Source organism: Parasteatoda tepidariorum, chromosome 5, assembly GCF_982258835.1.
Source record: "Parasteatoda tepidariorum strain Cologne lab strain chromosome 5, Ptep-v5.0, whole genome shotgun sequence".
In the NCBI taxonomy this organism is placed as follows: domain Eukaryota; kingdom Metazoa; phylum Arthropoda; class Arachnida; order Araneae; family Theridiidae; genus Parasteatoda; species Parasteatoda tepidariorum.
The window spans coordinates 72,664,854-72,692,711 of NC_141759.1; the positions used below are offsets into that span (position 1 = coordinate 72,664,854).

At 27.6% G+C, this 27,858-nt stretch overlaps 1 protein-coding gene across 3 annotated transcripts; it reads left to right on the forward strand.

Moving 5' to 3' along the window:
• The first annotated feature begins 98 nt into the window (after positions 1–98).
• LOC107453145 (transmembrane and coiled-coil domain-containing protein 4) lies at positions 99–27,440 on the forward strand. Of its 3 annotated transcripts, none has more exons than XM_016069842.3 (14): positions 99–225; positions 1,422–1,542; positions 2,567–2,624; positions 4,525–4,666; positions 11,678–11,810; positions 12,458–12,555; positions 18,584–18,727; positions 19,802–19,921; positions 20,747–20,911; positions 21,056–21,192; positions 22,723–22,807; positions 23,232–23,349; positions 24,419–24,536; positions 26,526–27,440. In XM_016069842.3, exons 1-14 carry the CDS (start codon positions 183–185, stop codon positions 26,970–26,972), a joined length of 1,929 nt encoding a protein of 642 aa, XP_015925328.1. In that variant the 5' UTR covers positions 99–182; the 3' UTR covers positions 26,973–27,440. The 3 variants fall into 3 exon arrangements, with proteins under 3 accessions (XP_015925328.1, XP_015925331.1, XP_015925330.1); XM_016069844.3 differs by having other exon boundaries at positions 165–333; XM_016069845.3 differs by lacking the exon at positions 19,802–19,921 and having other exon boundaries at positions 26,526–26,981.
• The last annotated feature ends 418 nt before the right edge of the window (positions 27,441–27,858 follow it).

The following is a 27,858-nucleotide window of genomic DNA, read 5'->3' on the forward strand; positions in this document are numbered from 1 at the left end:
AATCACGCAGCGAAAAACAAAAGATATAATCAAATGTAATTTCGATTTATTATTTTTCTTGTTAAATTTTAATTGAAATATAAAATGCCAATTTCATTTTTACTGAGTTCTAAGCCATCATTATTATTTATAAGTAATAAAAAATTCAGTGCCTTTTTGAAAGTGGCAATCAGGCCGTCACCATGGCCACGGCACTGCTAGCAGACGAGATATCATGGGATTCAGGTTAAATTAAATTTGATTTTTATTAAATTTGAGAATTTAATAAATTTAAATGCATTCATTCTTTAAGAAGTTGTGGTCTAATATTGCTTTTGAATTAAATAATTATGGGTAGGTTAACGAAAATAGATTGCATTAACAGAATCTAAGGTTTATTTACATTTCCTGATATGTAAATAAAAATCTGTATACACAATTATATGATATTTGAAATGCCTCTTAAATATGATAAAAAAAAGTATTTATAATGTTTTTTTCATCATCTAATGCAAAAAAAAACTGCATTATTTCTTTAATCATAATTTATAAACCTGTTTGAATATGCGTATTTTGTATTTTAAGCTGTGTGACATATTTTATAGACTAAAAATTATTTTGTAAATATGTGTGGCTATTTGTAATTTCGCGCATTTAATTTAGATTTAAAAATATTTTTTAAATGTCATAAAAACGAGAAAAATTATTTTAAAAGATCTTGGAAAAATTAAAAATGTTGACTGTAAATATAAAATTGTGTTATTTAGTACTACGATTTGCTTATAAACTGTAATAAATAATGTTTACTTTAATAATTTATGATACGAGATAGCTACAGAACTAATATGTAGTTATTTTCAAATTAATAATAGATTTTTTATACATATATATAACGTTTCCAACAAGTAATTAAGTATTACTGAAACAATCAAAAAGCTTCACAAAAGAAGGTTTTAAGTGAAATTTACCTGCATTACAGCTTTAGAAAATGTTCCAACAACAAAAAGCTCTGTGAAACGCATTTACAATTAAAACAAATTTAATCATTCACCTGTCTAAAGAATGTATAAATACAGCTGAACATAATATGTTTTTATGTGCTTTTGTCCTTTGTAACCCATAGGTGAAGCGTGATGGGGGGGGGGCACACTTTTTATTTTTAGAAAACTTCGTTTATTTAATGTATAAATGAGCATTCATTTATTGTATATGTAAAATTCAAAATAAATAAACAGTTTCTTAAAAACAAAAAGTGTGCTCCCCCTCACTCTATGCCATGTTGATATGTTCTTCCTTTTTAAAGCTTTTCTAATATGAAATTAGTTGTCTCTTTATACATATTTTTTTGCTATTAATTAAGATGTTTAAATAAATTATTTAAATAACTTCATTCCTCTAATTTGTAGCAGCATGAGGTTAAACTATCTTTACTCTCATTTCAGACAATAGACATCATGGAATATTTAAACCTTTACATTCCATCATTAGCGATGCTGGAATGTATGCTTACTGTGCAACATGTGCCATGTCCTTGTACAATCTTTTCAAAGAAGAGTGGAATAGGTATAAAAATCAAGTGGAAATATTAAATCTTAATATTTATTTTATCTATCTAATTCTCATAGATTTATGGAGTTCTATTTTAAGGAAGTAAACCTAATAATAAATTTTATTTTGTTTTTGGAGAGCACATTTGTTTAATCTAGCCACTTTAAAGGTTAATTATTTTTTAAAATCCTATTTACGAATGTATGATATGAATAACCTCTCATAGAGAATACTTCAGACTTTAATGATTTGTGTTTAAAAGATGTAATAATCTGCAAATATAAGAATTTCATTGACAAAAACTGGTTTCCTGTGAAGGGAAGCCTAAATGATGAACTCAGTTCAAGGTCAACAAAAAAAAAGGTGAAACATAGAGTTTAATTAAAAAGACACAATATAATTTAATTGATATCTTAATTTTTCCATGTAAGGAGCAATTTTATTATAAATAATCATCATAATACTTTCTCAAATTTGGTGGGGAAAAAGATTTCTACATAGCATGATAAATTTATTTTATGATAAAATTTTTTTTTTTAAGTAGGCTTTTTTCTATGTTTCAAACCATTGTGGGAGATGAGACAAATGACCACATTGTTTTATATGTATTCTATAAACACTTAAATCTAGATTTGAGTATAGTATAGACTATAGAGGTTTGCAATTTAAATATTTGTAGAGAGACCATATGCAGAACCAGGACAGTACACATGACTGTTTTTCGAAAGGTTAATAACTGTCTTAGAACGATTTTGTCCGAAAAATTTAAAACATATTTTAAATATATTGTTATGTGATAGATTTTAGGAAATTTATAAGATTTGTAATTTAATTTTTTTTAACAAAATTTACAAACTTTGCTAATCTTTTTCCCTTTTAATAGATTAGTGAGTGTCATTTTTATTAAAAATTTTCATTTCAATATTATTAGCTTTAAAAATAGAATTTTCCACAGCTTTACAAAATTGCATTTAAAGTAGAAACTATTCTTTTTAATTAATATTTTTTTAATTAATATTTTTTTTCTTTAATTTGACAGGAATTTCAGAGAACAGTGTATGACAAAACATATCACGCATGTTGGTCTTCCAAAACAGGTAAAATATCGAACAAGTTTTTTCATTTTTATTTTGTTTAGATGCCAACAGTTAGATTTCATCATTTTATCTTTTAGTTTAGACAGTTAGATTTTATCATTTTTCTCTATCGTTTTGGTGGTAATGTTTCTTTGATATGTCTAAAAAATCATATTTAAAGAAATATTTCAGATATTTCAAAAATATCACACTCTATCATCATATTTAAAAAGATAATCTTAAATCATCATATTTAAATATATATATTTCAATGAAGTTATTTTTTTTTTACCAGCACACATTTATCACACTCTATGATGTAGTTAGTAAGGGGTAAGGTCGAGCAGTCGTTCCTGAGTGGGTAATGATATATTTTCTATCAAAAATTACATTTTGTGTCTTGAATAAAAAAATTCTACTTTAGCAGGAAATTCTTCAAAATGTTCTTTTTTTTATTTTAACTTTAATTAATGAACTCTGCCATTCTTCTTAGTAGATTTTATTTAACAATATCTGCTAAAGTTACTAATCTATGTATTTTCATTAAGTGAAGAGAGTTTTTCAAAGCTGTTTTGCGGAAGAAAATAAAAAAGCTGCAATTCAACAACTAACCCTTGAAGCAAAACTATAACTTTAAAATTTTGCTGTGAAGTTTAAAATGCTGGGTTTTAAAATAGACAAATAACTTGAATATTTTAAAAGCTATTAAACATTTTTCCATTTCGATTAAAATAATCAAAATCAATGTCTTATCCTCATTTTTTGCGCATTTTTATAAACCCCAAATAATGCAGCATTGTAGTAAATTTTTAAATATTATGAAATCAGACCACAAACAATTTTCTTTTTCACAAAACTGTGGCTTTTACCCATATTGACGTTTTGCACCATTTTCAGAATGAGAATAAGGTGTTCACTAAAAATAGTTTATATTTGACCTATCACAGGATGCATTGTGTTTTTAAAATGTGCTTAAAGGTGCCTATTTTCGATTTTAGTTTTTTAAAAACCTAAAGGTGCTCTTTTCTTTGGGTGTTTTTAAAAAGTGCTTCATTTTCCCTTTTTCAAAATTAGATTTTTTCCTTTACCATGTTGATTTTCGCTACAAATTATGCAAAAAGACACAGTTCACATAGTTCTATTCAACGTTTTTACAATCTATTTCAGCGTATTGTCAGTTCGTAGTGTATGAAAGCACCATTCGTTTTACATGATTTAAATTTTCATGATTTTTGACAATTGTCAAAAACAATGCCACAAGGTTTTTTTTCTTTTTTCTCATGACAATTAAAACAAAATAAAATCGTCAATTATCAAAAACTTTCCAACCCTGCCTAATTATGATATTTTGTTAAAGTGCTTAAAAATATTTCTGAGTGCTTGAAAAGTGCTTATTTTTGTTGAATAATTTGGCTACGCACCCTTTTATAGTCATAGTAACTGTTGCAAACTCACAGCAGTTTTCAAAATAGCTTATTATTCGTGAAAAAAGCATAATTTCATGCAATGACAGAGCCTTTGAAAAACAGCTTTAAAATATTTTTCGGTCATTGTAATGATCATATTGATTTCATAAAGAAATTACAGTAAATATATGTCAATGCTATCAACATATGTCATCATTCATATTGATTTTTGGTTTTATTTTATAACTATGAAGTTAATTTAACAAACCAATTTGTATTGACTTTTGTTTTGTATGCTTTATCTTGCATAGTCTTCAGAGTATTTTATAATAATAGAGCATCATTGCCTTTTAATTATAAAAACTATTAAAACATAATCAATTGCATAATTGTGTTTTTATCTTTAGCATAGTTTTCAAATATTTTTTATTCAAGATGTATTTTGTATTTTCTCATTATGCAATGAACTTTCCATTTTTTATCATTAATCTTAAAACGTCTCTCTTATTTAAAAGGTAGAATCATCTTTGTATGCTTTTCTTACTGGAGAAGGAGGAGACATTGAGCCATTGCTAAATGTATTAAAAAAAGAGCCTAAACTGAATGGCAATTGCTTAAGAATTATTGAAGATTTAATCTTATTTGCTGTTGAAGAAGGTGAGTTTATTTGATTGAACACATTAACACTTTTATAAACTATCGAAAATGAATAATTTCCTTTCAGAATTTTAAATTGTTCCTATTTAGATATTTGAGAATATTTGTTTAGATATTTGAGAATAATTCTTGTGTAAAAATTCATGACAATACTTTGTAAACTTGGTTATATTTTACCTTTTTAAAAAATTTAATTAGAAGAAATTATATTTATATTCTATGGAAGGAGAATAAAAAACTTAACGATTGTATAGATTTGGATAGTTTGGAAACAATAATTTGAGTAAGAATCTTAAAGCACGACCTCTCGTAAAATTTTAAATTTAGCTTATTTATATGAATTTATGACAAATTTTAATTACTTTTAGCGGGAAATAATGAAAATAAAAAATTTTCCTACTTAAATTTTTGGGTATTTAAATTTGTTTTTAAATATTTAATTGCTATTTAAATTTTTTAGTGGTATAAACCAAGAGAGTAATCTAAATCTCCTTCAAGATTCATAAATCTTTAACTTCTTGTTTGTTTTTGTGGCCATTGTCCCCATGATGTATTTTACTAGCTTAATAAATGTATATTTATCTACAAAGAATAGGTTTATTTCTAAAGTTAGCAATAAATACAAGTATTTCAGTGCAATAGTATTGAAATTTTTATAAATATATTGCTTTCTGTTTATGTCATTAAAAATATTTTTTTTAGATTTTATATATTTGTGAAATAGGTTATGTCTTTATATGGGACAAATTCTGTTTAAAATATCTTTGCAATGTTATATGGCTTAGTTGTTATAGTTTTCTAATAATTAGTATTTATTAATTTCTAATTATTAAATTTTTATAATTTCAAAAAAGCTTTTTTTTTTAATTTAAAAAAGTTAGTTTAATATTTTTTATGGTTTTGAGAGAATGGTTTGTTGTCTGATACTTTGCTAGATAAAATTTGGGATTACATTATGATTAACTTAAATTAAGGCCGTATCTGATTTGCCTTGACGAAACTCCTTATTATTATACTAATAAGAATTAAATGTGAACATATTTTTAAATTTAATCTTTGTTAAGATAATGTGTAGATCAAAGACGGCAGTAAATAAGAAATTTTTTTTATGTTAGAGATAATGCTAATCATAAGTTTCCTGTATTTTTTCACTTTAATTAATGATATGTAATTTTTACACTTAAAACTATATCTTATTGTCTGATGTTTCTCTTTTTTAATGCTTACATCAGCTTTGATTAGTGGTAAGTGAATACAAAAGCTATGTGTTTATATACCTTATTTGGATTTACCATTATGACTTTTATGTCATTAATTTATTTTTGTAAATTTATTTACTTAGTAATGTATTTAAAAACATCATCTCAGACTTGTTTTGACATAGAAATTTGTTAATGCAGAATTAAATTTAATTCCCTAATGCAGAAGTATATTTTATTTATTGCTTTGATTTTTATCTGTTAATTATTAGTTTATTTTTTATTAAATGAAAGCTTATTCATGGACAGTTTCATTCAAAGAAGGTATCTTTAAATGAAATGCTGTTAGTGTAAGAGTTAAATTAAAATTATTTTTGGAATGGTGCGAATAAAATAAAGTTATTTATGTATTGTTATTGAAATGGATGGGTTGCATAATTGGATGTATCTCTGGATATAGTCATGATAAATAAAATTAAGGCCGAAATATATAACAGGGTAATTATAAAATTAAGGGGGATGTGATCGTTAAGGAAAGTGGTAGTACAATGCTGATGTGGGATAACAATAACCCAATAGGTTCAAAGGGTCACAAAGTGTGAGGTTTTAACAAATTGGATAAATTGGTATCACCAAATTTAGAATAAGGGTGAAAACTAAGTAAATTAAAGATTAATGATAAATACGATAAAGTCATGCTATATCCAAACAATATATATGATTCAAACAGTAAGCTGATGTTTCCAATAAGAAAAACTAATAAATTCACATTTATGCATGCCCATAACAATAAAAAAAGGTACTCACCACATACAAAAGGAAAAAAGGTGATAAATAATAGCTATAAAGGTAAAGCTAAAAAAACAATCACACACAACTTTCTGTTCAACTAAACATTTATTTTTGTAAAACTACTTATTTTGATTATTTCGTAACAAACAAACAATATGATTGCAACACATTTTGTGGCACAAAAAAAATATATCTTTTAAAAGGAAATGGGTGACAAGAGAATTTAATGAATCCAAAGGCGTCATGCAAAAAGTTAAATATAAAAGAGCGAGTAATTTAACCGTTAAAATAAATATGAGAAGAAAACTTAAATTTGAGAGGGCTTTTAATGTTAAAGAAAATTAAAGGTATAAAATTTTGATTTCAAATTTTACAGAAATTAATTACAGCTATGGATTTAGTTTAAAATAAAGGTTAAGAAAAAATGTAAAAAAAATCCCTCGATACGGACCGAAGTCCGCATCGCGGAGAATTTAAAAAGGGTAACCTGCCCGAGGGCTCGAGAAAAAAAAAATGTTTTTAAAGTGACTTAAAAATTCCTTAACTGGTATAGGACCAGAAAATTACGGCCAATTAAATTAAAAGAGGCGGAAAGTTTGAAATTTAAAGGAAAAAGATTGGTTTGTTAGCCCCCCTAAAATTAAAGGAAGAAAAAGAAAGGCGTGAATAGAGGGGTTGGTTGACTTTCCCCACAGGAAGTGCGATGACCGCAATGACCATGAGAAAGGTCAACAAGAAAGTTAAAAGATTGCTAAATTGAAAAAAAAGGAATAGCGTTTAAAGAAAAATTAAAGGCTTAGAGAAAATTCGAAATTAAATTGTCACATTACATTAAGTGTAAATATGACAATACCTGGACAGACCGGAAATTTTTATAAAATTTTCGAAGTCGTAAGAAAATTTTAATTTCAAACAAATATTAAATAAAAAATCAAAATATAAGAATTTTCCTCGATACTAAAATAATTCGAAAAGTTTGACGACAAAAAAATGCTTGAAAATCAAGTAACCAAAAACAAAAAAAATTTAAGTAAACTGGTTTAAAATTAAAATAGATACCATAAAATAAAATTCAAAACTTAGCATTTAATGGTAGAAGTAGAAAAAGATATAAAATTGGAAAAGGAGTCACCCATTTCTGTACACAGTTATGAATTTCTGTACATAGCTAAGAACAATTGTTACAGGCGGAAAATCTCATATGTTCACATAACTCTTTCAGGAACACTGGAAAGAAAAACACAGAAACAGCAGTAATAGTTCGTATAAACATAAAAAATAAACAATTTAAATCAGCACTATTAACAAAAGATTATATGGTGAGCAAATATTGTTAAGGGCAACAAATTGGAAACATCAGTAAAAGTTTAAAAAAATTTTTAATACATGGATCTCAAACATATTGTGACGCAACTAAAGCGAGGAAGAAAAAACGAATAAAGCCAAATAAAACAAAAAAAAATTTAAATACAATTACTAATAAATGTCAATTAATATGACATAAAAGGAATAATAACATTAAATTGGAATCAAAAGTAAAATTCGATTGCATTTTGCAATAAATAAACAATTTGTCAATTAGTAATATCAACATAATTATGAAATTTTGATTGGAAACGTCGTTTAGAACGCACTATGTTTGAGATGATAATACATTGAATTCATTGATCATAAAATATGTGAACCAAAAAATACACTAAACAGAATTATGTTAACCATACACTCTAATAAAAATTAATTAGACATTGTGATAAAAGGATTGGAGAAAAATTGTTCATTAATTAACAATGTAGCTTTCAAATTGCTGGCACAAAACAGTGCTTAAAATGAGTAAAATACATTAAAAATTATTCTCATATTCATGAATATAAGTTTAACAAATAATACATAAAGAACATCTTATCTAAGAAACTTCTCATTTACTGATAAAAAATGATCGCAATTAATTAAATTGCAAGTTGAGAATAATAAGTATTGTACATTAAAGACATAAAGTTTATTGTGTGAAAAGTCTTATTTTTTCAAAAAAAAGTCTCAGCTTGAAACGGAAGATAAGCGAAACATCTTTCCCCTTTTTTTTTTTTGAGGAAGTGGGGGGATTTTCTTGACACTGTTTTATTGAAGGCAACAAACAGGGTTCTGATGGTCACTCTCTGAGGTTGCAGGTGGCCCCACAGAAGCACAATATTATCTCGTCATTCGATCCTTTCCTCCACAAGACTCTCCCTTCAACTATGGACATGTGAGGAAGGGTTTCCCTTCTGCAGGTGTTTTCCCCAATTAACGAAATTGCCATGGTGTTGAAACAGGAATCGACCAGGATCTTTGCAACATCCTGTCAAAGATGCAATAAAATCTTGTTGATGCACTCCAGAGCAAGTAGTGGAATTTTATGCTGTGTGGGAATTCAAATGGACACCCCCTGTAGCGCTTTCTCCTTCATCCCATGACCTTATCCTCAAGTTAAAAGATAAGGGACCATGTCCTTGAACACTCATCTTTGAGTCCAAAAAACAGGAGTTGAAAGTGGGAGTTCAAAACTTATTCACAAGGGGGGAGATTCTTCATTTCTAAATCCTCAGAGCATGGAATGATGAGGAATAACATACGAAATTGTCCATTTCACACATAAATGCTTATAAGTAATACAATTATATCAAAACCAGGAATTGCGATAAAATGATAAATCATAAAAATACATTCATAAAATAATTGCAATCTATGTAAAATATAAAAATATTGATTATGATCAAACAAAGAAAAAAAATATAAAATGTCAAGTACTTTAAATTCTATACAACATAAAATTAAAGATAAGAAATTGATTTGAAAGTATATTAAAAAAATTATTTATAAAGACAGAGTGTATGGCCAAGTACATTAAATATCATTTAAAGTAATCTCATTTACAATGATTCTGCAAAATTTATGATGCACATAGTGAGAAAAAAATGATTGGTAGTGATATTAAATTTGAAATAATTATTCATATTAATTGTTCTTGTTTATTAACTTATTTCTAAATTTTTGACCCAATGGACCTATTGGGTTATTCGGTGTTCAACAATGCTGGACCACCACTATTCGGCCTATACTTAACGCAATTTAACGTATAATTTTTAACCTTACCCTATTCATTTAAATATTAATTTCTTTCAAGTCCTTATGCATTCTTGTGGGTTTGCCTTGCCACATACACAGAGTTTTGTTGTTTTTCTTAGATCTCATGTACTTAAATGTTGTCTCTCAAGTGCGAGTATTAGGCATTAATTTTATTAGTAATTTAAACTTAACTTTTTTTCTATCTTAACAATTATTTGTTTTAATTTCCTAACTTGACTATTTCAATATTCAATCCTTTAATACTTTAACAAACTTATATAAATATATTTTAAACTTTAAGAGTTAGCGATGTGGTTTTTCAGATATAGTCTGAAAATCGTCAACAATTTATAGAACTCTTCTTCTCAATTGCTCATGATGCGTCAGTTTAATTACCAAATTAGAAAAGAAGATCGGAAATCTTAATCATTGGCTTAAAGAGAAAAAATCAAAAGAAGTGGAAAATGCTTTGAAGGAGCAGTTGGAAAGGATATGGGCAAGATATTAAGAACTCCTGATGAACAACCAAAATCTAAGATGAAAATAATTCTACATGAAACTTATGGAAGGGAAACAGACATAAATGTAATGCTCAAATTCTTTGTTGCACAATACTTTATCATTATCTGAAACAAAGTTACAAAAAATCAATGAAAAGTGACTCAAGAAACTTTAGTTCGATGCTTTTTTCTGAAAAGTTAATGAAGTATTATTGTTTTCAGGCAATGACAAGTAAGACTATAGGTCTAAAACATAGGAAAAAATTAGTAGTTGCAAAGATTAAAAAAAAGAAAAAGATTTATAAGCATATATTATATAGCATATTATATAATTCGAACAATTTTTCTTCATAAAGATATGAGCCGTAATATTTCAGGAAGGAAACCATAACGAGCAAAAATTAAAAAAACAAAAACGCTTCTCAAATGCACGTATGAAATTCCATTACAAGAAATTTCTTCAAGAGTCTATCTATGCCAAAGTTTCTTACTGACTTTTTTCTAGACACAGACCATTTTGGGTAATAAAACAATCTGATGTTGATCATAATAAAACAATGTGATGTCTTTGTAGAAAACATAGAATTGTAAGTATAAAAAGGTGAAACAACTACAACTTGTAACTGATGAAAGTCCATTAAATTTTTGTATTTATATGGCATCTGACAAGAACTCTGCTAAATGCATTTAGAATCAGTGTCTGCAATGCAAAGATAATATAGTACCTATGTGCAATAGTATGGAAGCCAAGCTGAATTGGAAAGAATGGAAAATTGTCAAAAAAGAAGAAAAGGTTAAAAAATCATTGGGAATAAAAAACAATGTGCGAAAAAATAGCGATATTCTGAACAATTAAAGCCCTTTGAGATTGTTTCAAAAATGATTTGAAAGGGTTTATAAAACATGCATTTAATATTAAAGTTCAAAACAGAGCCTTTAGAGACTGCAAAGAAAACTTGAAGCCTAATTAAGCTGTGATTTGAAGCATTTATTTATTTTCCATGTTCAGGCTTGCCAACTTCTCCAGCTCTTAGCTGGAGATTATTTCCAAATATTTAAGTAGTAGCAGAATTTCTGTTTTTAACATTTGATTTAAGAGGATTTTGACCACCGCAATCTACAAATAATTGAAAGATATACATAAAATCTCAGAAAAGCAAGCAGTATTGTTCTTAAGTGACAGTAAAAATCTTAAGAACCTTTGTTTGTATTATATTTATTTAACTACTACTTTAAATAATGTGGAGAGCAAGAACTTCCAAGTTGCCAGCTCTGCATATTTTAATAAAATTCACTTTAAAAACCTCTAGAAGAATTTTTTTTATATTTAAATTCTGTTCATTTTTAATTGTCTTTTAATAATTAAAATAGAATTGTGTATTCCATTTTTTTTTTAAACGTAATTATTATAATTTTAGGGATATATGATGCCCGTATGCGTGTGTTGATTCTTCATGTTGCTTGGTTGTTACGTGTTGCTTTGCCTTTAGTTGAAATTTATGAAGAATCTGTTGTTGATATGCTTTCTCGTGAAGTGCAAGAAATGTCTGAGTAAGCAAATTCCTTAAATAACATTGTTGATATGACTTTTAATTTGCCATCACTTTGTATTATTTAAATGTAGTAGAAGATATGAGAAAAATATGCTTGTCCTCCATAATAATCATCAGTATTTTTGATGTATATGCCTATAATTAACAAAATAGATTTAATTTAGGAAGCTTGTTATACTTCTTATGTTTATGCTGATATTTGTGAATAATTTCATTTTTGTGCTGGTTCTTATAATTTACTTTTCTATCCTAATTATAATAAGTACATATGCCTTTAATTAAGCAAAATAGATTCATGAAGCTTATTATATTTCTTATGTTTATGCTGATATATTTATGAATAATTTTATTTTTGTGCTAGTTCTTATAATTTACTTTTCTATCCTAATTAAAATAAATACATTTATAATATATAGTGAAGTGTTTGTGTGGCCACTAATTATGTGGTCATTATGTATAACAGCAACTTTATGGAATAATCTTGTGACTTAGATGTTATACATAATAATTATTATTGTTTTACTTAAGAAATAATTCTTTTTAAAGATAATCATTTTGTATTGGTATTATGTAACAAGAATGAAAGAATCATCTTTTATTTTTACATATGTTTAATTTCTCTTTCTAACTGAGTGTAAATTTTAGGGATGAAAAGAAAGCAAATGCAAAGCGACAGCGCAATAAAAAGATAAAACGTTATTTGTTAGTAGGAATGGCTACTATAGGAGGAGGAGCAGTTTTGGGTGAGCATTCATTTATAAATAGAATTTAGAATTAAATACTACTTGAATAGTTTCCTTAATTAGCTGAATCATTAATACAAAGTTAGATTCTTGATTTTATAAGTAATATAGTTTTTTAAAGTATTGCTTACTTAATGAGTCATGAAAGATAGCTTATTGTTGAACATAAGCTCTCTCCTTAAAAAAGTGGCAAAATATTCCAATATTGTCTAAATATATTGTTTTATGTTCATTACTTAAGCCTTTGTAATATCAGTGTTCTTTGCTACTGAGCCTTAATAAAAAATTCAAAAAAATATGCCATTGAATTTCACTGATTACAATATCTAATTCAAAAACTTTGCCAATTTCAATATTTCTATTGATCCATGAACTTAATATATGATTAATGAAGAATTAGATAATTCAAAGTTTAATTACCTTATTCTGATCAAAGTTTTTGCAGCACAAAATATGAGATGAAAGACAAAAAATTTTAAAAAGTTTGCTTGAACATTTGTGAGGATTTGAAATTTCTTTGTTTCTTTAAATTCCTATGAAAAGCTAAATATTTGTAAAAAAAAGGAATCAGTTTAACATTTTAGCTATGTTAAATAACAAAAGGAATAAGTATGAGGAATTGTTATATCTAAATGATGATAAAAAGCTATCACAAACTCTGATCCCTTTGCTTTGAAGAATATTTTTATAAAAAACTTGTTAACAAACTGCTTATTACTAACCCTTTTGTCACATGTTATACTATAATATATGAACATATGTTAGCAGTTTAGAAACAAAATGTATGCTAAAGCTAATATTGGAAATTTTATTTTTAAATTTTAACTACGTTAACATTGCCATTGGAGATCATAAAAATAATAACGATTAAATGTATGTATTTTGATGAAAAAAATCATTGCAAACAATATAAAAGAATTTATTGTACTAATATACTGATTTTAAATTAAAGCATAGATTGCCACTCTTCTTGTTATCCCCTCTATGTCTTTTGTCACAATTTCACAAACCCTAAACCATATCCCTAAGTAGAGAAATATTTCCAGATCTTCATTAATTCTAAACTTAAACTAAATCAAATATATATTGTATGTAATTAAGGAAAATGTAAAGAGCTCTTTTATTCTAAATAACTCTATTACACAAAATATCCTTTAACACTGATTTTAAAAGTTACTTTTTTTTTAAAAAAAAATTAAAAATTGTAACTTAATATTTTTGTTTGTTTATTTATTTATTTGAAAATGCCATTTTTATGATAACTTGTATAAAAAGAATTCAACCTATGACTGATAAAACATTTATAAAACTTTTCAATGAGTTTTTCTGTATAACTATTATTAATATTATATCTGTAGTCCGTGGATCGAGATTCAGACAGAAAGTAAAAGTTTATTAACAAAAAGCAAACAAACACATACAAATTTAAAAAGAACGCCATCTGGCGGTATAAAAAGAAAAAGACTTCGTAGCTATCCTTCCCAGGGAATGACAACAATCTCCCCCTGCGAGAAGGATTTTACTTTTTAACACATATAACAATATACACATAAAAAATATTAATTCTCTTAACATAAATTTCAAATTAAACTTATTGTTTCCAAAGAGAAAATTAACTTCTCAAAAGTTACAGCTTTAGTTAAAAAATCAGAAATATTATCATTCGTATTCTTATAAACAGTTTTTAAAATTTTATCTTCAATCATATCTCTTACAAAATGAAATTTAAGATTTACATGCCTGGTTTTGTTAGAAGATTTACCATTGTTCAACCAGTCAATAGCTGCTTGGCTATCAGAAAACATAGTAACAGGAGCATCAATAAATTTTTTACAGTTCAGTTCATTTAACATATTTATTGTCCAAGTAAGTTCTCGAGCTGTGTCAGCTGCAGCAAATAATTCAGCTTCACATGTTGAAAGTCCTACACATCTTTGTTTTCTACTTTTCCATGTTATAAGAGAATTACCTATCATAATTACACAACCTGAAAAAGATTTTCCTCCTTCTGCGTTGCCCCAACTTGCATCCGCACTACAGTTTAAAAAACCGAATTCTTTACTATAAAACAAGACTCTATCTTTTGAACCGTTCAAATATTTCAAAACTCTCTTGGCTAAAACATAATGCCTTTTTTCAGGACGTTTATTAAATTGTGATAAATAACTAGTTACAAAAGCAATATCTGGTCGGGTTCTATTTGCTAAATATAAAAGTTCACCGACGATTTCCTGATAATCAGTCTGATCTACTAAATCATCAGTAGGATTAAAACATCTATCTTCACCTTTAGTTATGGGAATATTTGTTTTCTTGCAATTTTCCAAACCACATTTTTTCATTAAAGTTTCAATGCAATGAGTTTGAGATAGACCAATTCCGTTTTCTTTTTGTGAAATCTCAATGCCTAAAAATTTTGAATCATTAGTTGTTTCTTTTAATTCAAATGTTTGATTAAGTTTTGAAATAATTTCCTTGTATAATTTCGAATTATTAGAAAATATTGCCAAATCATCTACGTATACACAAATTGCGAAAAAATCATTATCATTAATTTTAGTAAATACACAATTGTCAGATGCAAGTTGAGTGAGACCAATCTTTTTAAGTTCATTTTTTAACTTTATATGCCAATTTCTACCAGATTGAGGTAGACCATAAATACTTTTATTTAATTTACACACTTTATTTTTACCATATTTATCTTCAAAACCTGAAGGTATTTCCATGTATACAGTTTCATCAATATCACCATATAAATAAGCAGTTTTAATATCAAAAAATTTAACAAATAAATCCAATTTTGCTGATAAAGCAATTAATAACCTGAATGATTCAATATTTACCACAGGTGAATATGATTCAGAATAATCAACATTTTTAATTTGATTAAACCCTGCTGCAACCAGTCGCGCTTTGTAAATTTTGTTATTATCGTCATTTTTAATTGTATACACCCATTTACTTTTTATTATTCTTACCTTCTTAGGCCTCTCAATTAATTCAAAAACCTTATGTTTCTCCATCGAAAGAAGTTCATTTTCCATTGCGGTTTTCCACTCGGAATATTTATTACTATTTATCGCCTGGTCATAATTTTGAGGAATAGACGATCCTTTCAAGGCTAAGTTCGCGTTTGCGGATCTTTTATTTTTAATTCTTTCAGAACGTCTTAATGCCGGAGTATTTTGATTATTTTCATTTTGTAAATCAGCACTTTCTTGAGAAGATTTATGAGAAAAAGAGTGTTCACTGCTTGATTCAGTTGGAGGGGAGTTTTGGGTTTCAGTTTCGATCTGTGGTAGAGATATATTAAACAGGGTCAAATCCTCAATGTTCCATATGCTACATTCATTTTTGTTTGTTAGAAATTTACTTCCTCTTAGTGATTCGTTAAATTTAACAGATCGCTCTTCAATTACAATATTTTTATCAACATCATATATTCTATAAGCGCGCCTTTCTCTAGAATAACCGACGAAAATCCCACGTTTTCCCGGAACATCAAATTTATTTCGGAATTGTTTAGATATATGAAAATAAACGACGCATCCAAATACTTTTAAGTAGTTAAGTTTAGGTTGTTTTCCAGACCATATTTCAATCGGAAGATTCTGTTTATTTTTACGCGGTGTAAGATTAGAAATGTGTGTGCTAAAATTTATTGCTTCAGCCCAAAATTTTAATGGTAATTCACTTTCATACAATAATGTCCTAGCTCTTTCTACTAATACTCTTATGGCTCGCTCAGCACGTCCATTTGACGAAGGATTATACGGTACTGTTTTTTCATGTATGATCCCGTATTTTTCTAGAAAACTATCAATCTCGTTATTGACAAATTCTAAACCATTATCTGTTCTGAATCTTTTGATTTTCATATTCATTAAATTTTCATACCTTTCTTTAAACATACAAAACATTTCAAATACTTCATTTTTATGTTTCAAAAAATAAGAAAAGTACATCCCAGAAAAATCATCCACTAGTACTAAAAAATATTTTGAATTTCTTAATGAATCACAATTTATAGGGCCTGCAAGGTCCGCATGAATTAACTCTAATACAGAATTACTTTGTGCAATATTAACTGATGGATGACTCTTATGAGTTACTTTACTTATATCACAAGATTCACAATGATAATTTTCAAAATCTTTGAAATTTATGCCTATAACATTTTGCATTTTAACCATGTATTGTGGATTTAAATGACATAGTCTTTTATGCCAAATATTATAAGTATCCAAATTACTTACTTCATTACATTCTAACTCAGAATTGTTTACATCATTATAATCAAACAAATTAGGTGAAATGTTACTACACGGTTCCATTAAAATTTCAAAACGATTGTTTACTTTTACAGCTTTTAAAACACTGCGATTATCATTAGTTAAAATCAAAATATCATTACCATTGGATTTAATTTTATAACCTTTATCAATTAATTTAGATACTGAAATTAAATTGTTTCGTAAGTCTGGTACATATATTACATCGTATATTGTTAGATTTTTACTGCAATTATCAACTGTTGTTGTAGCTTTTACAATACCGATTCCTTTTGAAATTAAATTTGACTTCTTACCTGCTAATTGTATTATCCCATTAACATGATTTAAGTTTTCAAAAAAGTTTAAATCTTTTACCATGTGTGAAGTAGCACCAGAATCCAAAATGAAAACAGTTTTGTTTTTACCGGTAGTACTAGAGTTTATTTGGTGTTGTTCTTGTTCTGGGGTAAGTGCAAAATTTTCACTAGAATGTTTATCTTGATTTTCAAATGCACAATGAGCGTTATTGTTTTTGATTTTGTTCATGCCCGATTTATAGTTCGAAAATTTTCTTTTTTCTTGAGATGTTTGGTTCTGATTTCCCTCGGTCTTGTTTCGGAAATAGCAGTCTTTAGCTAGGTGATTCGTTTTATGGCAGATGAAACATTTCTTCCTGCTTCTATTTTCATATTTATATTTTACTTGGAATGCTTCTGCTCGTCTAGGAATTTCATTTTTTAATTTTGATAAGCTGTTCTCTTCCTCCCGCAGTATTTCTAAAATCTCATCCATTTGTTTTTCACGTTGGGTTTTCAGGATTTCCCTTATTTTTGCAAATTTTCCTCTTAATCCTCTAACAGTATAATATACAAGTTCTCTTTCAGAAATTTCCAGACCCAGTGACGAACATTTCGTTTTAAGTCCTCGTGATCTTGCAATATAGTCTGACACATTTTCATTTTCTTTCATTTCAAGATTTTTTATTTCGTTACTTGCATCGATTTTTCGATCTTCTGTTTTACCAGTAAATGTGCTTTGAATTTTTTCCCATAGAATTTTTGCGTTAGTTTCGTTTGCGAACTGAAGACTTTGGTCATCAGAAAGCGATAGTTGTATGTATGCAACTGCGTCATCATTGTTTAATGTCCATTGTTCCCGCAACTTTGGATCAACGGGGGCTTCTTCAGTTAGCGCATTAGCAATTTTCTTAAGTGTCAGCAAAGCCTTGACTTTAATACTCCACTGATAGAAGTTATCACTGTTCAGCAGTGGGATACTCGGCAGATCCCTGTTCATTTTGATTTTGGAATCTAAACGATGTAAATCACGGCGAAACTAAGTGAAACTTTTTACTGCGTCATAATTTTCAAAACCACAGCCGTGCTGCCAACTGTAGTCCGTGGATCGAGATTCAGACAGAAAGTAAAAGTTTATTAACAAAAAGCAAACAAACACATACAAATTTAAAAAGAACGCCATCTGGCGGTATAAAAAGAAAAAGACTTCGTAGCTATCCTTCCCAGGGAATGACAACAATATCTAATGTATTATTAATATTATTAGAAACGTAATTTTTTGTTAAATTATTGTCCATGTTCATTTAAAATATATATGTGCTGATCATATATAATTTTAAATTTTGTTATCTTAAATAATATAACTGTTTATTTTTTTCTCATGCAAGTAATTATCATCTTTTCATAGTTTCTTTTATTCACCAATATCCAATCTCTATTTACTAATTTATACAGGTTTGACTGGTGGATTAGCTGCTCCATTTATGGCTGCTGGTGCTGGAGCAATCATAGGTGGAGCAGGTGCTGCAGCATTAGGTTCTGCTGCAGGAATTGCAGTCATTGGTTCCCTGTTTGGAGTTGCAGGTGCTGGTTTAACTGGTATGTATGATTGTTAATCTGAGAAGATGTATACGTACTGATATACTGGTGCCTGATTGAATAATAAATGTTTGATTTAATGAAGTGTGCCATCTATTACCTTTAGAGTGAGTTAAATAGTATTTAAAAATAACTTATTGGAGAAAAACACTAACTAGATTTGAAAAAAACTAAAAACAATATGTGAAAATAAGCTGCCTGTATAAAAGCTGTTCTATAATATTTCAATCCTCTTTAAAAAGTTTTAAAACTTACATTTAGTTCAAATCATTCAAAAACTGTATGTAGATATGCACTACTGCATGTAGCAATGTATATATGCAGTATACTAAAATGTATACAGTATACTACTGCATGTGGCAATGAAGAGTAAGAATGTTAAGTCCATGCCATAAATAACACAACCAGTTGAGTTAAGGATCTAATATGTGTGCATGGTCATTGCAATGACTAACAGAAGGTGTTCAGAAATCATTGAAGATAGTATACTTTTGCTCATGTGTCTGTCTGTTCCAGAAATGTTTATGATTCATATATCTGATTTGCTCTTCATTTCTAGTGTGACACTTCTTTTTTCATTAGATATCTTTAATAATGAGAAAATGCTGAAGATTTTTTTTTTCTGTAGATGAAAAAAAATCAAAATTTTGTGATTATTTGAAATTTGATTGAAGAATGTTGACATTTGCTAAAAGTTCAATTTAGTTTCTCTATGATTTAAAAACAATTGAAAAATAAAAGCAGAACTTCAGAAAATTTCTTTTGTTCAAAAATATGGTTGTAAACCTGAAAAAAAGGTAGAAAAAGAATACTTGGAATGGGCTTTAATAAAATATTTTTGTGCTCAAACTAAATGCAGCACTAATTTCACTACTAAGGATTTATTTATGCAAGAAAATCTTGGAAGGGACTTTATCTATTTTGAGTTTATATGTTCAAATAATCAATAAGATCATTTTAAAATAAACACAGGATAGATAAAAGATTAATGAGCAGTAAAGCAAAATCAGTTTTTAAAATATTAAAAAATGGTTGATGGCTTTAAAAGGTTTTTTCTCTTATTCTTTCTTACAGGTTATAAAATGCAAAAACGTGTTGGTGATATTGAAGAATTTGCATTTGATACTCTAACTGAAGGAAGGCAGTTACATGTCACTTTAGCGATATCTGGGTGGTTAACTGAAGAAGATAGGGGTATAGAAATGTTAAAAAATTTTATTAGTGTTTTTCGTAAATTATGTAATTTGGTTTAAAACGTTTTACTGATTAAAATCATGGCTTGAGCTTTAAATTTATGTCACTTGCTTTGCATTTTAGAACATAAAAGAATCTTAAAAGATTTTATTTATACTGCATTTTAACATTAAGAATTTACTGTTTGAAATGTTTTTTCTATATTTATTTAAAAAACTACAATTTTATTACTTACATTTTCAACAGAACTTTCTATTGATTACTATTTTTATATGTATTTAGTGTAATAATAAAATGTATGTATACAATTTTTTTTTAATATGGCAATGATTTATTTCATGGTCATTTTTTTTTACAATTTTTTATACTTATAAAAACACTAGTAACATTAATTTAAAGGAAAGCTTTTTTTGTATATATTTTTATGTGTATTTAATGTAAATACACATAATTATATATTAATATAATTATATATTTTAATATGGCAATGATCTATTTCATGGTAATTTTTTTTTTAATTTTTTGTACTTATAAAAACACTAGTAACATTAATTTAAAGGAAAACTTTTTTTTGGTTGTATTAAAACTTTTCAGAAGAAATTATCTATATTTAAAGTGGTTATATTATATAATGTGGCTTAAGATTTTATTTCATTCTCACTTTTTTTGCAATTTTTTATACTTATAAAATACTGGTAATATTAATTCGAAGGAAAACTTTTTTTTGATTGTATTAAAACTTTTCAGAAGAAATTATTTACTTTAAAAGTGAGGTTATTTACTTGAAATGTAATTACTTATTGTATAATTGTGTTTGCTTTTTAGAAGCATTTCAAGAACCTTGGCTTACCCTTATGCATTCTCGAGAACAATATTGCTTAAGATATGAATCAAACTACCTCTTGCAACTGGGGAGAGCTATGGATTACTTGTTTAGTTTTGCAGTGTCTATGGCTGCTCAAGAAGCGTTGAAATACACAATTTTATCTGGTAGTTAGAATTTGTTTCTTTAAAGCATACAATATTTCAGTATGATATTATTTATCCTTTGTATTATGATCATATTAAATGTGCCAAAGAAATATCTTTCATTCATATGATTTTTATTAAAAAATCCATTTCTATTTTTTTAAGGATTAATTGCTGCAATTACATGGCCTGCTGCACTCGTCACAGTTTCTGGAGTAATTGACAATCCTTGGGGAGTATGTCTGAGACGATCTGCTCAAGTTGGACGACATTTAGCTGATGTACTTTTGGAAAGGCAACAAGTATTCAAACATTTCTTCCACTTTTTGTTCTAATATTCAGTGAAACCTTGATTATCCGATTATCCCAACCTAGGACCTATTTCCAAACTAAATAAAAAAGTATCTGTTTGGAAGAAAAGGTTCATTTTTTACAATGTATGGATAAAACAATGCTGCAAAAGCTTAAATAATATCTCATAAACGAACATACTGCAATGGTTCTATGATGAAAATCCTTAATCAGTATCCAAAACAAAATTGAGAAAACTAATTCTTGAGCATATTTTCTTTCATTTTGTGTTTGAACACAATAAAGGTTTTTCATTATAGAAATAAAATTGTAATGTACTTGTTTATGTAGTATTGCTTGTGCTTTTGTTTTGACAAACTTTGGCTTCAATCTAAAAGTTTCCTGAGTTCCTAGGCTTAGAGCAATGTGTGTCATACTTTTTTTTAAGTGACATTTTTACATCAAAGTTACTTAGTTTTCGAGGTAGGTTACAAAGTACTAGGCAGGTTGATTGGCAGGTATTCTTACTTTGCAAGTTTCTGAAGTTTCTACCAGATTTTATAACAAAACAGTTCACAAAAACATCCTATCGCTTACATGGAAATTAGGGTGTTTGCAACCGAAATTGCTTTTCTGAACAATTTGAAAATATATTTAAAGTGACAATATGGCAAGAGAAAGTGAAAATATGTTGGAATTTAAGCATATGATTCTTATTATTGTATTATCCCAAATGCTTTAAATACATTTTCCCATCATGAGTCTGAATACAAAACTTCATTAATGTTGAATTCAAGCACTTTTAGCAGATTATTGTACCTTATATCTCAGTTATGAAATTTGTATTCATGTTACTGAAATTACAACTTCAACACAAAATATTTTCTAGAAGCTAGATAATTGGTCACTTTTGTACTTTTTTTTCCTGTGTAGTTTGGGTTTGTTTTACTGAAAAAGTCCTCCATGAAATCAAATGTATTTCAATACACCTGTGGTGTAATCACATCCGGGTCATCACGTGTCTTTGGCGAGATAGATTGTGTGTTTTTTATCAGCATAGGTATCAATCATCAAAGATGAAGAAAAAAAATGCCAAATTTAAATTTAACTTTAATAACTAAATTTAAATAACTAAATCATATGTAACATCATACAGGATCCCAGACGTCGAACATAAAAAAAGTGAAAAAGCGAAAGAACAGACCTTTTCATTAGTGCATATATACATATTTCATTGATTTTAATTCAGTTCACTTTAGGTTTGGTATAGAAACTTACAGGTTTAACAGGTACAAAGGAACTTCGGTATTTAAACCTAGTATGTTGATTATACCACAAACACTAACATTTCTTGACTTACAGTTTAATACTCAAAAATAGTGTTAAAATTTTCAAAAGAAATTAAGTAACTCTTATTTAAATTTCTTTTTAAAATTATGTAATTTTATATATATATTAGGAAAATATATTATGAGAAACTGTTTATTATACTCGTAACTTTAAATTATATTATGTTACATTTTAAGCTGTTTTGCTTTCAGGGTAAAAGACCTATTACATTAATAGGATTCAGTCTTGGTGCTAGAGTAATTTATTATTGTTTACAAGAAATGTCCAAAAGAAAAGGTAAGCATTTACCTGTTTCTTTTTTTTTTCTTTTTTTTTTCATTTATAAAATAAGAGTATAAACAAATTACAAATGCTACTTTTTTTAACATTTTTCATTTCTTAAAGGTAAATTTTAAACATTAACCAATTTTAGAATATTTTCTCATTACGTTTTATAATCGATAAAAGTATAATATTATTTTATGAATTTTCTTATAATATTATTTTATGAATTTAAGAAGTAGAAAATGCATCAATATTTACTATCTAAATTAATTTGAAAGGGATTTTTATGATTAGGAATGAACTTTTATTATTTTTTTTAACATTTTGTAAGTGAGTTTAAATTTTATAAAAAAAGTTTAAACTTTTGCAATTGCGAAAGTTTTTTTTATTTTTTTTTTATCATAGCTATGTTTTATTTTCTTTATACCTATTTTAGGTTGTGAGGGTATTATTGAAGATGCCATATTGCTAGGTGCACCTGTTACAGCTGATGTGGAAATTTGGAAAGATTTCTCCAAAGTTGTGAGTGGGCGAGTTGTAAATGGATACTGCAGGTTTGCATTTTCTTTTATTACAGTTCTTGGTTGCATGCAAAGCTTGAAAATATTGCCTGACATGCCCAGGACATATAAAAATTCCGATCATTTTTGAAATTCCACTCTTCTTAAAAGATTTCCAGAGAGAACAATATTTTTTACTTGCAAAAATATATTTCAGACTTCATAATTTTGTATGTTTTTTAATCCTAAAAATTTTTATTATTTGTTTCTTCAGCGGTCGACTTATGCATCCTACATATCAGAAATTCGCTATCTCGTAACCCAAAAATAGGGGTTGATTTATAAACCGTGATATACATTATTAAGAATTTATGTATTTCTTCCAGCAACTAAAATCACTTAGAGGAACAGAGATTTTTACGTTAGCCAGCTACCTTACTGACATTGATAAAAATATCGCTTGATACATTTTTAGAAAAAATGTGTAATAGTTTAGGTTGCAATTATGCATTATAATGTTTTAGCAATTAGAAGACACCAGAAACTTTTCATAAAAATAACTTTGTTTATTTTCTTATAAACAAATAAAATTCTAAAAGTATTAACAAAGTAAAGTCAACCATCTAAGTAAGTAGAAGAGGCATCAATACTTCCGGACTCGGCTGGTTAGGTCAGGCCCACATCTCCAGGTGAGGACTGAAGTCAAAGTGGAATGCTGACCAATGGCGGGCTCCTTTTTATACTCGTTGAGTGTAGTCATGCGCCGTTCAGGAAAGCTGATTTGCATTTGGCTGATCGGCTTCTCCCAGCTGCTTTGCATTTTAATGAAACTTTCGTGATGACGCTACAATGTCAATATAGAAAGTATGATATGAGTTCTGTAAATTTATTTCAAAACTTATATACAACTTTTCAAATAGGAAGTTGTACCTTCTCAACTGCATTTTCTTTTTTAAAAAAATCCAAAAAACAAAACATCATGGATCATATTTATCTCGATTAGAATCTTGAACAGAGCTTGAGACATTTTTTAATAAAATCTACTTTGTTTAATAAAATTAACTTTGTTTTATCTAAAGTATGATTATTATAATACAAAGTTATGATACAAATGATTTTCCAGAGGAGATTGGCTTCTAAAATTTCTGTATCGTACATCATCTGTAACAATGAAAATTGCTGGTTTACAACCAATTAAATGGGATGATAGAAGAATGTGTAACGTTGATCTCAGTAGTGTGGTAAGTTTCTTGGAATTTTTTTTTTATTTGGTTTTCAAATGCTCAAAGTGAGTTTTGGTGTGTGCAATAAAAGTGCAAATAATAAAGATGTTTGTAGGTTATATCTTGTGTACTAAATTGCTATTTTTATGCCTATTTTTTAATGGTCTGTTTTATCAAATATCTATTAAATCTAACTCCAATGAGGGTTATGAATTATATAAGGTTTTTACAGATAGTACACCATGTATCAAATTAAGTTCAGTGAGATTAGGAAGACTATAAACACTAGGCTTTGTTGAACATAATAGTTATAATAGGTGCTAAATTCAATCCTATGAAGAATGTTTAAAGCAAAGGCTAGGATAGCCTGGTCGGTAGGGTGCTGGGCCCATGTCCGAGAGTTCGTGGGTTCGAACCCCGCCGGCCGAAGACTCCCCGTGTAGTAAAGTGACTGATGCACGTTAAATCTGTCGAGTCTCAAAAGTCCTCCATGTTCCCATAACAAATCAATATCTCCGGGGGTACTGGATTGGAGATCAATCATTCGCTGATTCAGGTCAAAATTGCAATCTGTGGATGAATGAATGGATGTATGAATGGGTCCGTCTTATAAACAGATGTGACGTATGGTGTGGCAGAAGTCGAATTCTTGGCCATAGATGGCGCCACTGAAAAACAAGAATCACACACTCTGCCTTAAATTTGCTCGGTTTCACCAAGCAGGCTTACCCGTGTGGCAAGTGGCATTAGAACCAACCAACCATGTTTAAAGCAAGTCTTTATAAAAGAATGAGATTTATTTTCTTTTAAAACGAAAGAAAGTCTATCTCTGTCCATATACAAAAAACCTTTTTAGAAAATTTTTTAAAGTGCCTTATACTACCATTCTAAATGTATAGCTTTAAAATATATATGTAGTATTCTACTTAAAACAGCTTTGCTATATAAAAACTAAATTTTTTAAAAGATTTATATTTCAGGCTGTTTTATCTTTGTTTGTCTGCAAAAACCAGCAAGACATTAGAATATTTTTACATATATCTTTGTGTGTGTGTGCAGGCATGTGTGTGCGTACATATATGAATTTACACATCTGCCAATTTGTCCCTATTTATCAGATCATTTTTATTTGCATATTTAGAGTGGTAGAAATTTCATGAATTAACATTTTATTATTTATTTAATGAATTTAATTTTGAATGACTTTGTCCCCAACTACACACAAACAATTTAAACACATAAATAAAACCCATTAATTGTGCAGATAGTTTTTAAAATACAGGCAATATTAAACACATGAAGTCTGTTTTACCATTTTAATATTCTGTAAAACTAGGACTTCCAGGTTATCAACTATGTATATATATATACGTTCCATACTATTAATTGTTTCCATTACATTAGCTAATTGCCATATGCTGCAATAATGAACATCTGAAAAATAATTTTAAATAAATTTCATAAAAAAATATATTCCTTTTTCTTTACTAAATAACTATTTATGAAAAAAAAGATATAAAGTTAACTTAAGCTTATAAAACCTGGCCTTTTTTTTATAAATAATTGATGGCCTTACCATTTTCAAAAAATGCTAATATTTTTGTAACACTGTTGCAATTTGATGTATTTGAATATAATCGGAGTAAATCTTTAAAATTTATTTTTGAATTATTTTAATTTGATTCAAATTGCAAATTGTGTAACTTCTAAACTGCAGATTTCATTGCAGATTTGATCTGCAATTCACTTTACTTCTGAAGTAAACTATATTTTTTACTACTTAGGTGTAAAGGGTTATAAATTTACATTTTTATTGTTAAAAATACTTTTTATGAAATATTTATTTTATTACCATTATTTATGAAATAAAATTAAAAATTAAATTTTGTGAAAATGTGACAAAACTTGTAATTCTAAACTGTGTATCTTCTAAACTGCAGATTTCATTCCCGATTTGATTTGCAATTCACTTTACTTCTGAAGTAAGCTATATTTTGTACTACTTAGGTATCTGGGCATATGGATTATTCTAATAAAATGGATGTCATATTAAAAGCCGTTGGAGTTCGTACAATAGATGAGATTGTTGATGATTCAAAACTTCGGAAATCCAGATCAGAAATACCTACTCGTCACAAAATTGGGGAGAAGCGCCATAAAAGAATGCTCCACTCAAAATCTTGCGGAGATATTCATTTTCAACAAAGTATTCCAACAGTGCCTGACATTTCCATGCAAAGAGATAGATCGTGTTCCCTTGATAGCGTCCTCAGTCGATCCAGTACAAGCTCTATGCTGTTACTCAACCCTACTGGTCTAAAAACTTCCACCTCTAGACTATCTCCTGTAACTTTTTTGCATCCGAAATGTAAAGAACTAAATAGTTCTGAAGAGAATATACAAAATACAGATTTGATTGTTCCCAGTAATTGGGATTGGGAAGAAATAAAATAAGGATACAGTTGATGTTGGGTGTTTTTTAATGATGATATATAGCTTTTTACATTCCTAGAATCCTGTGATTTTTGCAGCTAATAATTATTTAACTATTTTGCAATGATGTGATAGCCTGTACATGTTAAATTTTGGTGCTTATGGCTTGCATTATTTGCATGTGATATAACTGGTCACTAAGAATATCTATAGAAGTATATATGTTTATATTGATAATTTTTGTATTTTTGAACTAAGTAATTGTGTAAATGAATTGTTTGTTAAAAGTTGTCAACACCTGTTAATTATTTGATGTAGTGAGTTTTTAAAGGAATATTTTGAAATAATGCATTTGTTTGTGAAATATATAATTATTATATATATTTTAAAAATCAAATTTCATAATAAGTTATCTCAAATTTGTAAAGATTTAGGGAATTAAATTTTTACTCTTTGCTTTATTAAATTAATACGAGTTACAAAAAAAAATTTTTTTTATTCGAAACAATACATAATGGGTATATATTTTTCCATCTTTATTATTTTCTTTAAAAGAAAAATCTGAATAAAAGTCTAAACTATAGTTTTATACTCTTAATAAAATTTCTAAGTGGATGTAATTAAAAGTCATTTTGTGCAATCTCTTTAGATTTTTAAAAGTAATTGAAATATGATTATTTATTTGCAGTTACTACAAATTACAAATCTTTGTTATTATAAATATTTAGAAACCATTTTTTTACTTTATATTTACCAAGTAACTGTAAATTCTAATAAAAACCAAAAGCTAATTCCTAACATATACATGTCTTTCAAATGTAAATTTTAATTTTTTTTACTGCTTGTAAGACCATACATTAATTATGCCAGTATATTTTATTTAATTCATTATAATATTGCTAATTTT

Coding starts and splice junctions, on each gene's coding strand:
- LOC107453145 (XM_016069842.3), top strand. CDS start 183: ATGGCCACGGCACTGCTAGCAGACGAGATATCATGGGATTCAG. Junction 12,556..18,583: donor AGGAGGAGGAGCAGTTTTGG/GTGAGCATTCAT, acceptor TAATTTATACAG/GTTTGACTGGTGGATTAGCT. Junction 19,922..20,746: donor GTTAACTGAAGAAGATAGGG/GTATAGAAATGT, acceptor TTTGCTTTTTAG/AAGCATTTCAAGAACCTTGG.